Raw genomic sequence first — 14674 nt, 5'->3', positions numbered from 1 at the left:
TTGGAAAATAACTTCTTCCTGTATAATTAAGGCATCAACATTTGCTACTTTTCAAGGAAACTGTTTGTTGAGCTTGTTTTGATTCTTTGACCCTGACATAATAGGAAACTCGTTAGCCAAAGATCTGATGTTATATGTAAGAGTCAGGAAATCCGGTCTTTGCATAAAGATAAAAACAATTACTTGGTGTTTTCTGTTGTTGTGCGCCTTTAAAAGCTTCCTGTTGATGTGAACCTATAAAAGGAGCTGTTTCTACGAAATAAATCAGACTTCTCTTTGTCTCCACTCAGGCTGGAGTGTTCTTTCTCAATTCTCACTCCCGACTCAGGCATGTTCGTGCTGTGACGGCTGGACCGCCACAGAAAAGTCAGACTTAGTATGTGCATTGCATGCATAAAAACACACCACCAATATGAGCAGGCATTATTAACCAGAATGGTGATGAGGAAAGGAGTAACAGAGTATTAAACATAGCACCCCCCAAAAAAAAAAGAAAGGAAAATATTCTATATGCCTGTGGATAAAACCAGATGAAGCCAGAAAAATGTTGTGATTAGCTCTACAGTAGATGCAAACACATGCATTATCAATAGAGATTAAATGCTCAACAGAAGCTACATTCCTATTTGAGTGATTCAGACTATTTTAGACTTTTTACTATCGTTCAATTAAAAAACTCTTCTTTTAAGGAACTCTAACAAATACTTGTTTAATTAAAAGACGTAAAAACCCTGTCAACTTCTTTTGGGGCAATTATGTTTGTTAAGTCATATTATCATTTACTCACACAAAGATCATTTTCATATTTTAAAAGGCAAAGCTTCTATTCTTCCTGGCTGAAGTTTAGGTAACCAGTACATTTTCCCCACAATTTCTTGTTTTGCTAGAATTAACAACTTCTTGTCCAAACACTACTATACCTGTGTGCTGGATGGCCTATGAAGAGCTTACGTAACTAGTCATGCTTGCCAGGTCTGGCAGCACGTGCCTGGAATCTTAGCACTTGGCTGAGGCAGGAGGATCAGGCCAGCCTGGGCAATACATAGTGAGTTCCAAGCCAGCCTACATGGCAAGATCTGTCTCAAAAAACCAAGAAAATTTTAAAAAATAACTAGTCATGTCTATACATAGGTACATTGTGTCATGGTGGTGATTTATTTCTCACACTCCTATTCTGAGTTCCTGAGATTACTTGTTGGCATTTAAAATATAAAAATACCTATTTGCTGGGCTGGAGATTTAGCTCAGTGGCACTGTGTCTGCCTCACAAGTGTGCAAGGTCCTGAGTTTGATCTCTGGTGCCAAAAGAACAAACAAATCAAAATAAAACAAAGCAAACCTAATTGCTTTTAAAAGCTGGTAATATTTTACCCTTTGATTTTTTTTTTTTTTGGTACTGGGGATTGAACTCGGGTCTTGCAAGGCAGGCCACTGAACCACTGAGCTAAATCCCCGGCCCTCCCCTTTGATTTTAAAAGCAAACATTTTAGAAATTTTTAAATCTTGAGTGGTGGGAGAAGAAATAAAAATTTTCAGAAACCGTAAAAAACTCTTCTCTGATGTATAAATATTGTCATACTGAGGAGGCTGAGAAGCCCCCTAAACTGGTTAAATCCAACAGCAATTATTTATTTATTTGTTGGTTTTTTGAGTCTCACTATGTAGTTCAGGCTGTCCTTTCTCTATGTAACCCAGGCTGGCCTTGAATTTGCAGCGATCTTCTGGCCTCAGCCTCACAAGTGCTAGGATTACAGGTGTGCAATACCATACCACACCTGTCCTGATATCCAACATTTAAAACGAAAATGCTTCCCAGCACTCAGGAGGCTGAGGCAGAAGGATTGCAGTGAGTTCGAGACCAGCCTGGGCTACATAGTGAGTTCCAGGTCAGTCTCAACTGAGTAGTGAGACCCTGTCTCAAAAAACCAAAAAACAAAACAAAATAAAACGAAAATGCTATGTATAATTATCTCATTTATTTCCTACTAAAATTGTACAAATTAGCTATAATCATTGGTTTTCAAATTTTATTTCTGAATTATCTGCCAAACAATAACATTTTCCTTCTTAAACATGGAACTTATATTTGGCCCAGAGCAAATGACTCACTTACGGCCACAACTCTAATTAAATGACTATTCTTTGGCCACTGTCCCACATACCACTGAAGTAGTTCCATCTCCAACTTCTTTGTCTTGAAGATCAGCCAGCTCACAAAGGACTTTAGCTGCAGGATGTTCTACTTCCAGTAACTTCAGGATGGTGGCACCATCATTACTAATGGTTACATCCTAGGAAATATGCAGGCAAATGTAGTAACATGAATCACCTATAGGAACAAGATGGCCCCTAAATTAATACAACCTCACTATGGTGCACATTCAACTTCAATAGACACCTTCCACCAGGACTCAGAAAAACAATGTACACAGGCAAAAAAAAAAAAGCTTTTTTTTTTCCTTCAGGGTAGTAAACAACTCCAATAGTTAAATGTACTTACACCAGTATCGTCCACCAACATTTTATCCAATCGAACTGGACCAAGAGAACTCTTTACTATATTTGCAATAGAAGCTGCAGCCATAACTGTAGATAATCAATGGGAAAATACCAAAGAAAGAAAATTAGAAAACTCCACTGCTCTAAAGAATATTTATTTCAGTCTACAGAACTAAAAAATATCCAACAGCCTCTAAATTTCCCAAATCTATACAAATACGTCCTTTTTACTTTAAAAATCATCTATTAGAAGTCTATCAAAGGAGGGTAGCAAATTTCATTCGGGGGCATATTTGATAAATAGATGAATTGTTTTAAAGAGTTCACTGCCTCTTGAAATACGAAAGTAATCAGGATAGAGGGTAGTATCAGCCTTTTCCTTCAGAACTTAGCAGAGTTTTTTGTTTTGCTTTGTTTTGGCAAAGGTATTGGGGATTGAACCGGGTTTTATGCTTAGGCAAGGTGTCATGGAACAAACTCAGCCCTTACTTTAATTTTGCCACAGGGTGTCTTTAAGTTGCTCATACTGGCCCTGAACTTTCCACCCTCCATTGGTAGGTTTAAAAAACTCAATACAATCTCTCTCTCTTTTCTTAAGGAAAAATCCAGAAACCCTCAAGTGAAGGCTAATGTTACTTCAAATTCGTTCAAGCGGGGGGGCGGGAGGTAACTACAACAGGTATCCATGACTGATTTGCTATTTATTAGTGTTCGCTAGAATGAACAGGTCTCGCCTACACTAGTATTCAATCCAGCATTTCTTTAACTTATTTCACTGTAAAAAGTTATCAACAGCAGGTTCCTCACAAAAACTGGATTTGAGCATCCGGGAACCCGACGTTTACACAACCGGAAGGGAGCAGCGCGAGTCGCCCAAGTTCTATAGGCATTTGCTCATGTGCTGATTGTGCAGGTAAGGTCAAAATTTTTCCCGGTGATGGTGCTAAAGGAAGCCGGAAGACCACACGGACGCCCAGCGGATAGGACTCTGCACAGCAAGGCTGCGGGGCGTGGCTGGCACGTGGCCGGCGGGGGCCCAGCTTTCTCGGCGAGAGGCAACCGCGCCCCTCCTGGGAGTCTCTGGACGCGCTGCGCCCCGGGCCGGTGGAACCGGCCTCGCCTGTCCTTACCGTTCTGGGAGCGGATAGCCTCCCCGGTGGTGCGGTCCCCGAACACCGACAAAGGGCCCTCCATCTTCACAGGAGGTTCCACACTGAGTTTTACTCAGACTCCTGATAACAAGTAGTAGTTTGGTCCCCAGGCGGGGTAGCGGCCATGAGAGCCGGGCAGGGATGGTGAGGCAGAGCAGAGCCCAAGGGGCTGCTGGGTAACACAGCGTGTCCGTCATCCCCCGCCCCCCGCCGCAAGGCGCAGCGGGAAGGAGGGAATTGGCTGGGGTGGGGTGGGGAGAAAAGCCTGAATTTGCCGGAAATGAGGAACCGGAAAGAGACCGGCTTAGTATTTGCGTAGGATTGGAGACTGGAATTGAAGAGCGGGGAAAACCGAGACGGAGTATCAGGAGGTTAGCCCGGTAGAATTCTTGTAGATGTAGGAGATAGAGAGCAAGGACAAGTAAATATTAGAAAGCCCAGCAACAAGAATCGAGAAACCTGACAGAACTAGGACAAGTGTGTCAGAATGTCAGAAAACTAATAAAATTCACTCTTCCCTCAGGACCCTTAGGCATGCGCGCGCCTGAAAGTACTTGACCCCCTAGTCTGCATCCAGTTTCATTCACATGGTGTGTTTTTGTTGTTTGTTTTTTGAGACTGGGTCTCCTGTGTAGTTCAGGCTGGCCTTGAACTGGCCATCCTCCTACCTCACCTCTGGACTGCTGGGATTACAGGCATGTGCCACCACACCAGGCTTACATTGAGTTTTTACCCCCTTGGTGGGCTCTACGCGCCAGGACACTTATTGTAAAAACCTTGTGTGGTCAAATACTACCCATCTTGTCTACTCCTATCAATCCTCAGCTATGGATTTTTGCAGGGGTTTTAAGAGACCTAGTACCTGCCGCTGTTGGGGTTGGAAGCGCTTCTCATTCTTTCTCTCAACCTGAGTAGTACACCTTCACTTCTTTTGCTGTTACGCCTTTTTAAATCTTATTCTTCCTACTCTTTCTGGTGTCCTGCTTAGTTGTGGGGGGGTGTACCAAAAACCTGGAAATCACTCCTCGGAGACCCCAGTCCCATAACATTGACATAGGCAAGGCTATGTGTGTGCTTTTGGACAGAGTAGTATCACTGGGCTGGACCTGAGGGTCCCCGAGGCTGAAGATAAGGAACTTTCCTCACCCCTCAAGAATAAGTGCAGATTTGCTGACTCCTATCTCAGAAAAAGAATTTTTAGGATGTGTATGTAAGAGACATGAGAAGCATTTATTATAGACTTTAGGATGCACTAGAGAGTGGAGTGTGAGAGCTCAGAGAGAACTGATACCCATTATTAGGTGGAATTGAATATATTTAATGGAGTGTCTTTAAGAGAGGTCATCTAGGGCTGGGGATTTAGTTTACTGGTTCCAGCACCTGACTCACGAGTGCAAGGACCCAAGTTCAATCCCCAGTACCAAAAAAAAAAAAAAAAAAAAAAAAAAAAAAAAAAAGAGAGAGAGAGAGGTCATCTACAATGTGTACTCTTACTTTCTTTTCTCGTTGCTGAGTCAAAATATCCAACACCTAAAGTTAAAAGAGAAAGGTTTATTTAGCTCACAGTTTGTACAGGTTTCAGTCCATAGTCAGTTGGCTCCAAGGCAGGGTGGTATGGCAGAGGGGCATGGCAGTGAGGAAACAGTTCATGGCAAAGCAGGGCAGGCAGAAGGCAGCAAGCAAGCCACAATACTGTCAAGTTACAATTCAAGCTATCTACATGTGTTTGAAGTTGAGATAAGCAACCCACCAAAATTGCTGTTTCTTTTGGGGTGGAGGGAGCACAAGTTACAGGCAAAAAGGACAGGTCCAGACCCTGGATTTAGAGGTGTATGTCTTTTTTTTCCCCCATTAAGTTTATTGGTACATTTAAAGCAAACAATACAGTTACATTTATCCTTGGGATCTTTACATGATATATCTTGGTTCTTGTTTTTTACCCATACTCCTGCCCTCCCTCATCCCCTTTTCCTTTCCCTATAGAGGCATATGTCTTCAAGACCTTTGAGATTCTTTTCCCTTCTCTTTTCTTTTCAAGTGAGTTGCCTGGAAGAGAAAAAGGCTTGAGTAATTTGTGTCTGTAATTTTAAAATCTCAATTTCCTTGTCTACCTTTTATCTAGTTTTTTTTTTAATAATCCTACCTCAGTAGTACCTTGTAAGAAAAGGTGGTTGGTTGGTTGAAGTTGGAGTCTGAGAGTACTGAGTATGGGCAGTCATTTCCCCAAGGTAGAACTGGGGTTCTGGGCCCATGCAGGGGTAAGGCGGTAGGGAAGGGTGCAGTCAATCAGAGATGTGCAGGTATTGAGGGACCTGGCAGAACACACCAGTGTGTGTGGGGGTATTAGAGGCACAGGGTTTAGGGGCCTGTTGGGACTCGCAGGCTTTCTGGCAGTACTGGGGGCCAATGCAAGAAATGGTGGCCTGTGAAGCCCAGACTTTTCCTCCCAAAATTGAAGACCCTAAGAGCAGGACTTCTATATCTCCTATTAAGTCAAAAAGTTTGGGGGGATAGTCTCTCTTCCCCCATTAGACTGGAAGCCCTTGAGGGTAGTCTGATTCTTTTATCAGATAAACAGGATACTTTATCTTCCCCATCAGACTGTCCCAAAGAGTCCCAAAGTGTGGGGAATCTATCAGTCAGACACACTGATTCCAACACAAAATTTTATTTCCAGTACAGATGCCTGGTCTTGCCAACCCATGCTCAGGATGCAGGAAGTCACAGCAGCTGGCTGTGTGTGTGCAGGGTCCTTGGCTCCCATCCTGCCTTCTCAGATGCTGAACTTGTGTTTGCTCAGCGTCATGTTTGTTGCAGACTCATAAACCTAAAAACCAAGAGATCTTGTTATTCCCCCTACCCTGACATGACAGATTCTCCCCTGCTCCCCTCCAGCTTCAACATTAACCTAAGGTACAGCTGGTGCAAGGTATACTTGTGCCATCCAGGCCTTCCAGAAGTCTAGCCTGCTGGAGAGCAGGGAGCCCAGGCATTCCCAAAGTTTCAGGTCATTCTATCCTGGCAGGAGCGGGGACTAAATAAGACAGGTGTGTGCCTTTTTCCATCCAGAAGCTTCTTCTCAGCGGGGGGCTACTCTTATGCACCCTAAATGAGATCCAGGAGTTCTTTGCATATAATGGAGCTAAGCATCTGCCTCCTGGGAGGAGCTGAGTTGGCTCAAGCCATACTAAGAAGTAGGTTTGTGAGAGAAGAAACTAACTCAGACTTCTCTGAGAAGGGAAGGATGGGACCTAACTCCAGCAGGTAGGAGTTGAGGGGCTAGACAGATCTTGGAACAGACAGTAACCTTGACTGGTGGACCAGGGGCTAGGTTGGACACTGGGGCGAGTGTTAATTGAGTAGGAGAAGGAAGGTGCACCTTTGCTCTGCTAACCAGCGCACTGAACAAATCTTGCTGTTTAGCGATATTCTGGAGGTCCATGGAAGACCCGCTTTCCATCAGGCTCATTGAGAAGGGCCTACGCATTAGCTCTTCTATCTGCTCCTGGTTGAAGGGGATGGAACGCACTTCCTGCACAATGCTGGAGCAGAGAGAAGTGTGTTGGGGGATGGGCAGCCCTTCCACCTCTTCTCTGGTATGAACTCCTTCTTACCCTCCCCAACCCTGGTAAACACCCAGGCTGAACTGTGCTCTCCTATAAGATGAAAGGAACCCAGAGGTCAAGATTCTAGCTCCTCCTCCAACGGGTCACCGAGGGACTCTGGGCAAGCTACTTAACCTCTGTGGGCCCCAGGGATTGCATAAGAAAATAGTGAAGGTCAGAGGAACCTGAGACTCCACTATGCCCTGACTCACAGGACTCAGAGTACCCCCAGTACTCCCCCTACTTGTCAAGCTCCTCTCTGATCTTCTTGTACTGCGTTAAGTTCTCCTCTATTTCTTCAAGCACCAAGCAGAAATTGTGAAGCATGTTTTCTGAGAGGTTTGACATGGGGCTCCCTACAAGAGTTTCCTGGTGGAGATCAGGTTTCTCCATGCAGGCAAGTGTACAATGCGGGAGTGGCAGCTCATGGCTCCAGTCTTCCTTCTCTGCACCTGTCTACAGGGGAAGATGGGAGAGGGATTAAGACTCAGCCTGGGGAAGGATGAGTCCGTTAGGATTGGACAGCAGGATTCTAATGACCCAATATGTATCTTATGCATCTCTCTTTCCCTCTCCCTCTCCTTCCTCCTCCCTCTCCCCTCTCCTCTGCCTCCCCCTCCTTCTTCCTCTTCCTCCTTCCCTCTCCCTCAGTGGAATGCAAGGCCTCCAGCATGCTAGGCTGCTACCACTGGGCTACACCTGCAGCCCTCAGCTCCAATCAGTCTAAGCCATCCTACCTTGCTATAAGAGCTCACCTTCAAATACACATGCCCATTCCCCTGTGTCTTTGGAAATTCTATAGTCCCATTTCATGCCAGACAAATCCTACCGAGCAAATTTGTGAAGCTCTACCTACTCTCTGTCATGGCCCCCGACCCTACTATTTTTCTTTTTTGTTTGTTTGGGTTTTTTTTTTTTTGAGACAGGGTTTTGCTATTAGCTTAGGTTAGGCTTGAACTCACTATATAGTTCAGATCTGTCTTGAACTCACGGCAATACTTCTGCCTCAGCCTCCTGAATGCTGGGGTTACAGGCATCTGCCACCATGCCCAGCACTCCAACCCATCTTTAAATTTTGTGACAGGTCACCCTAAGTCCCCAAAGTTGCCCAGGCAGGGCTCAAATTTGCTATCTTCCTGACTCAGATTCCCAGAGTGCTGCCACTGACCTTCTGGAAATACAGTGCTCTACTTCCCTTATGGAATTTATATTCCTGATTGAATATGCTGTAGCTGACATTTATTGAGTGCTTACTATGTCCCAAGCACTATTCATTTACCCATATAATCCTCATTACAGCCATGTGAGGTCAGTAGTAATATTAGTCCCATATTACAGAAGAAGAAATTGAAGATTAAATTGGTTAAATGCCTCAGATCACCCAACCACTCAGTTTTGAATTACTGTAGAAACATAACATCTAGGAAATCCATACTCCTCAAAAGCCCCAGATGGTGAGTGGCACATCAGATGGGGGTTGCTCCCTCCAGGTCTTGGGCCTCACTTTTTCCAGGCCCTAGACTGTGCAAGCACACACATGCACAGACACATATACTCAAGTCAGCACTCACACACACATTCCCCCTCTCTTTCGTCCTGCCCTCCCTGTCCCACAAACCTCACTGAAGTTTTTTTGATGCTGTTGCTCCAGCTCTTCTGTCTTCGTTATTTGTTCCAGATTCCTGGTCACTACAGTAACAAGCAGGTTCATGCCAATGATGCCACCAATGATGATGAAGATGGCAAAGTAGATGGCTCCCCCAATCTCCAGTGCATAGTCTCTCTCTTTCATCCTGGAGATAGCAGACAGGTGCCTCATCACCCCCGTGGCCCTTTGAGCCTTAGTTTCCTCTTCTATGAAATGGGGAAATTACTGTTGGCTGCTTCTCACCTATTATGTAGATCTAATTCCTATACCTGGTTGTCACAGGAGTGGCTCTTTATCGTGCACCTGCTGTGCTGCCACACAGTGGTCCAGTGCTCAAGGCAGCCCCGCAAGGTGACTGTTAGATCACCACTACCGACTTCCAGCTGTTTGCCATAATTTTGTTTTGTTTTGTTTGTTTGTTTTTGTGGTAACTGGGGGTTGAAGCCAGGGCCTTGCTCATGCTAAGCCTGGGCTGTAGTACACCTCCAGATCCATTTGTTATACTAGTCTCTCCCCACCCCTACAGACAGGGACTCAGTATGTAGTTCCAACTGGCCTTGAACTCATAATCCTTCCTCAGCCTCCCACATGCTAAGATTACACTCCACCTGGATCCCATTAACTATTCTTATTCATGTTTTTTGTTGTTGTTGTTTATTTGTTTTCTCATTATGTATTTCAGGCTGGCCTTGAACTCCCTATTGTAGCCCAGGCTGGCCTCAAACTCACTGTTATCCTCCTGATTGTAGGTGTGTGCCATGCCTGGCTTATTATTATTATTATTATTATTATTATTATTATTATTACAAAAAAACAATTCAAACTTGTGATAGAAATACTGGAAGAAAAAAACATGAGATGCGATAACAAATATGTCAAATGTTTAAAAATTACCTAACATACATTGGAATTAATCTCCTTCAAAATACAGGTGCTACCCCTCATTTGGAACACACTTATCCTATCATTCTTGCCACTTTCTGAAGCAGTTCTGGAAGTCTTCTTTTGTGTCTTTACAAGATGTGATAAAATATACAGTGAATGCTGGTGCTGAATGGCATCCAACAGAGAGGCAGGATGGTGTGTCCCCTTCACCTTACTCACCAGATCTGGCATCATGTAACTTCTGGCTCTCCACCAAAGTCAAAAATGACCTTGAAAGGGGTAAGCATTTTACATAGATTCAGGACACTGAGGTAGCCATGACAGCACAACTAAAGACCCTCCCGAAAAAGGACTTTGAAAATTGCTTTAGAAAGTGGTAAGAAGACAGGTATGGTGGCACACACCTGTAACTCCACCACTCAGGAGGCTGATGCACAAAGATCACCACAAGTTCAAGGCCAGCCTGAACTACATAGTGAGACCATCTCAAAAAAAACAAACAAACAGGGCTGGGTATTTAGCTTAGTGGTACCATGCCTGCCTTGAAAGCACAAGGTCCTGAGTTCAATCCTTGGTACAGAAAAAAAATGTGGTAAGAAGGATGGTATAAACTGGGCATGGTGGCGCATGCTTGTGAACCCAGCGCTCAGGAGGCTGAGGCAGGAGGATTGCTGTGAGTTCGAGACCAGCCTGGGTTGCATAGTGAGTTCCAGGTCAGTCCCAACTACATAGTGAGACCCTGTTTAAAAAAAACAAACAAACAAACAACAAAAAACAAAAAGAAGGATGGTATAAATGTGTTCAAAGATAGGGGAAATATCTTGATGGGGATTAATTACAATGTGTCTTTTACTATAATGGTTTCTAAAATTTTTATTAGTTATAGCAATAATTTTTTGAAAATTTAAACATTGATCGATTGCTTTTTGTCATACCTTATATACAGACTTAAATCCTCATCTGGTGAGTTACCTGCTGCTGATACTTTACTGTAATTTTCCCATAAATTTTGTTCTATTTTCTCTTTCAAATAAATCATTGATCCTGCTCCTACTCTTGGGTGTCCTGCTCAATTCTTTGTTTAGGACAGTAAGAATCTGGATAAGACCCCAACCTGGTAACACACCCAGTACAATCTTAGAAACACTTGTTGATTCTTTTCCATGACCTACATCCTCATAGATCCTGATTGCAGAAACCTTTACCTATGGGCTTCTAGCCCCATGAAGGGGGAAAAAAAATCTATCAGGGCCCCACTGCTTGGAGAGGACTAAAAAGAAATCTGGCTTGGATGGGCCAGTGAACAGACAAAGAACAGAACTGTGACCTTGCACAGTCAGTGTGAGCGTGCGTGAAATGAGCCTGAAGCTCTCGAGGGTTCAGGCAGCAGCTGGGCCCATGGAGACTGGAGACTGCAGGTTACCCCTGACCCTGGGTACCTCCACAGACCTGTTCTATAGCCAACATCTAGCTGCCTAGCTGTTTAATATGATAGGACAAGTCCCCATGAGCAGAGTCAAGTGGCACTTTGAATGCATCAAGTGTCTAGGGGGACAAGGATTTCAGTACCACAGGCATAGAGCCCCACTTCAGAGATCTATCTTCCTCAGTTTAAAGTTAGGACATCACCTTCTTGCTAGACTCACTTCCTCCCCACCAGAGCCCACATGCACCTTTGACTGCACCCCCATCCTCAGCCTCCCCACTGTCAAAAGAGCTTCTCCGCCTGCCTTTTTGGTAGAAGAAGGTCTGCAGCCTAGGTCACTCACCGGAAGTCACCGTAGATGTCCACCCATCCATCCTGTGTGAGGCAGACGAAGAGAGTATACAAGGCCACTCCCAGATTCCCGAAATGGATAGGCACGGACTCACCAAAGAGTGTGACCCCAAGCAGTGCAAAAACCTGCCAGAGACCAAAGCCCCACCCTAGCTTCAGTCAGGGCACTTGGAAACAGAAGATGTATTCATATATACATATATACATATGTATATAATGCAAATAAATAGATTGCCAAGGGAAATAAGTATAGAGTTTCAGACCTGTAAGCCTTTTTTTTCCAGGTACCCCTCTCCCCACAAAACCCCAGGACTTCTAATAAGGGAAGGGGAGTGGCACTGACCAGCATGACAAAGAGGATGAGGACCCCAATCTGGGCCATGCCAGGCCCCGCCTGCAGGATGACACGGATGATCCGGGCCAGAGGCTCCACCGCCATGCACACATGCACCAACCGGAGCACCCTGTAGCAAACTCTGTCAGGGTTGCCTCTTGGCCCTACCAGAGCCCCCTCCAATTTCCCAGGGAGGCAGAGCTGAGCCCCAGCTGGGAACAGCCCTCCCTTCCAGGTCTTGAGGTCCAGACAGGTCTCCCTCTTTTCCAGAGCTTCCTGCTTACCTGAGACAGTACGTGATTGAGACATTGACCACGTCCAGGACCCCCAAGACCAACATGCAGACAATGAAGAAGTTGAGGACGTTCCATCCATCCTGGTGGTGGGCCAGCCCCAGTGGGGTTCATCAGGCCTAGCCACAGGGCGTCTTGAGTTCACCCTCCCAAACCCCCAGGACAAGGGCTCAGTATTCTCAGAGCAGGGCTCACACTGCCATCCCAGGAAGGTCTCAAAACACATGCATACTCCCTGCCCCACACATGCATTGACAACAAGCACAACCCTAGAGACATCAGTGAAGACCTTCCCTTCACACCTACACAGACACCCTTAATCTGAGGTTTCCTGGGCTAGTCACCTGCAGAAAGTGTCCTTGCCTGATAGTGAGATGACCTGAGGACATGTGTGTTCTGCCTTCGTGGGACACACACTACACTGAGTAAAACAAAAGTAAATACTAATAAAGACACCAAGGGGCACTGCTTCAGCAGCAAAGCCAAAGTAAAATCGCATTCACAGCACTAGGGAGGGAGAGAGGCCAATTTTGCATACCCTTAGTTTGTTTAGTGAGGCATGTCCTTATCCAGGACAGGGTGCAGGGAAGAAGCTTATCTGCATGTACAATTTGATCAATGATCTGACCCAGTGGTGCTCTGGTATAGGTACAAAATGGCATTTGTATAAAGTTGAAAACAACCAGAGCACCCAGTGATCAGAGTCTGGTTGAATAAATCAGTACCTTCATTTTGTGGAATACTATGTAGCTGTAAAAAAGACCAGTGAGGAAAATTTCCAGGCACTAACACAGAAAGATTGTCAGGATCCAGTCATCAATGATGGCAGAGGATACTACTGTCAATAATGGGAGGACAAAGCATATGTATGTATTTGTTTATAATTGTCAAAATAACTACTGGGGTGGGGAGGTCAAGTATAAGATCATCCAGAGAGGGGGGTGAGGGGGAAAGGGAGGAGGGGACTGGAATGGAGCAAGAATTCTGTGTACATTTTATAACATAGTTTTGACCAATATGTATCTGCATTAAATATTCCAAAAATATATTTTAATGGGAAAAATGTTTGGGAGCAGCTCGATAAATCCAAGTCATCCTAGACTCTTATACTGCATCTGTGCCTGCACAGACACAATGTCTGCCTGTTTACAGCTCCGTCCCTGTTATCCATTCAGTGTGAGCTGCACCCTGAAGCATTTCCCAAGAACATGAGGCTTCCTGGGCCATTTTCCTGAGGTGGCGAGACCCTGCGTTTTCTCTCTGTGTGTGAAAGCGAGGTACACACTGTCTCAGAGACGGAACAGCACCTACCTGGCCTGGGAGAAATGGGAAGAGAAGCCAGAAAGAAGACAGCCAACAAGTCAGGAATTTGGAGTAAAGCAAGTGACCAGAGAAAATCAGAAGAGCACTTGTGAAATGTGAAAATTACAGGGAATTCAAAGTTCAGTGCCTACAAATAAAGTTCTATTGGAATAGAGCTGGACATGGTGGCACACACCTGATGTTCGAGCTACTTTAGAGGTTGAGGCAGGAGGATCACTGGAACCAAGGAGCTTGGGGCCAACTGGGTAACACAGTGAGACCCCATCTAAAAAAACCCATCTCCCTGCCAAAAGTTGTGTTGGAGGGCAGCAACGTTCCAGTGTGTGTGTTGTGTGGCAGCTTTTGTGCCCCCTGCAGAGGTGAGTTGTTGCAACAGAGAGTGTAGAGCCTGCAACACATCATGTTTATTCTCTGGTGGGTTGCAGAAGTTTGCGGACTGCTGCTCCAGAACCCTATGGGCCCTATTTCTCAGATACAGAAATCAAGGTTCAGCTGGCCTCAGAGGTGGGGGATGAAGCAGGGATTTGGAATTAGAACCTTTGTTGTGCTGCATCGCAGACATGTCGGAAACTCTCTCATCTCTCTTTCTCCTCTCTCTTCCCTTTCTTTCCACTCTCTCTCCATATACAGACACTGCTCTGGGTTACCCCTCAGGGAGAGTATAGGGAATGGCAGAGAAGTCTCAGGATCTCACCTTCCAGAAAATCCAGAAGCCACTGAGCCAGCGGAGAAGAACCTCACAGATGAGGGTGGTCAGCACAATGTCATCTATGACTGAGAAGAACTCATAGTGTTTCTGAGTGGGAGCCAGATGGAAAGAGTGAGGGGTATCAGTGAGCAGGACCTGGGCCAGGAAGGGCCAGGCTTGTCTGCAGGGAGGGGAGGCCTGTGTCCCTGCTGCTGCTCCTCCCAGCACTTCTACTGCTTCTTTTGGTGCACATGTGCCCTGCACACCCAAGGCCCTGTGCTGAGACCATCCATGCGCTGCCTCATGTGACTGTCAGTACTGTCATGCAGAGTAGGATCCTGACCAGTTGTGGTCACACATGCCTATAATCTTAGCACTCAGGAGGCTAGGCAGGAGGATTGCTGTGAGTTCAAGGCCAACCTGATCTCCGCAGCAAGACCCTGTCTCAAAAAAAAAAAAAAAAAAAAAAAA

The 14674-nt window shown here is 45.2% G+C and overlaps 2 protein-coding genes across 5 annotated transcripts in view; both read right to left on the bottom strand.

Annotated features, from left to right (window-relative positions):
- Positions 1–3866, bottom strand: part of LOC104866852 (T-complex protein 1 subunit alpha-like) — an 11658-nt gene extending 7792 nt beyond the window's left edge. The window contains exons 1-4 of the mRNA XM_010631069.3: positions 3630–3866; positions 2501–2586; positions 2163–2291; positions 966–1076 (exon numbers count right to left, since the gene is read on the bottom strand). Coding sequence (XP_010629371.2) covers positions 966–1076; positions 2163–2291; positions 2501–2586; positions 3630–3693 — 390 coding nt within the window. The 5' untranslated portion in view covers positions 3694–3866. The remainder of the gene's footprint in view (positions 1–965; positions 1077–2162; positions 2292–2500; positions 2587–3629) is intronic.
- A 1723-nt stretch (positions 3867–5589) lies between these two features.
- Positions 5590–14674, bottom strand: part of Catsper4 (cation channel sperm associated 4) — a 15934-nt gene continuing 6849 nt past the window's right edge. For 3 of the 4 annotated variants that reach the window (XM_010631062.1, XM_010631065.1, XM_010631063.2), the window contains 7 exons: positions 14210–14311; positions 12184–12275; positions 11909–12029; positions 11558–11691; positions 8874–9048; positions 7500–7711; positions 6496–7192 (listed from right to left, as the gene is read on the bottom strand). In XM_010631062.1, coding sequence (XP_010629364.1) covers positions 6871–7192; positions 7500–7711; positions 8874–9048; positions 11558–11691; positions 11909–12029; positions 12184–12275; positions 14210–14311 — 1158 coding nt within the window. In that variant the 3' untranslated portion in view covers positions 6496–6870. The other variant, XM_010631064.3, reaches the window with a different exon arrangement.

This window comes from Fukomys damarensis, unplaced genomic scaffold (genome assembly GCF_012274545.1).
Source record: "Fukomys damarensis isolate Sample0158 unplaced genomic scaffold, DMR_v1.0_HiC HiC_scaffold_14, whole genome shotgun sequence".
Classification (NCBI taxonomy): domain Eukaryota; kingdom Metazoa; phylum Chordata; class Mammalia; order Rodentia; family Bathyergidae; genus Fukomys; species Fukomys damarensis.
The sequence above is the reverse complement of the archived record's forward strand: the minus strand, read 5'-3'. Positions and strand labels throughout refer to the sequence as shown.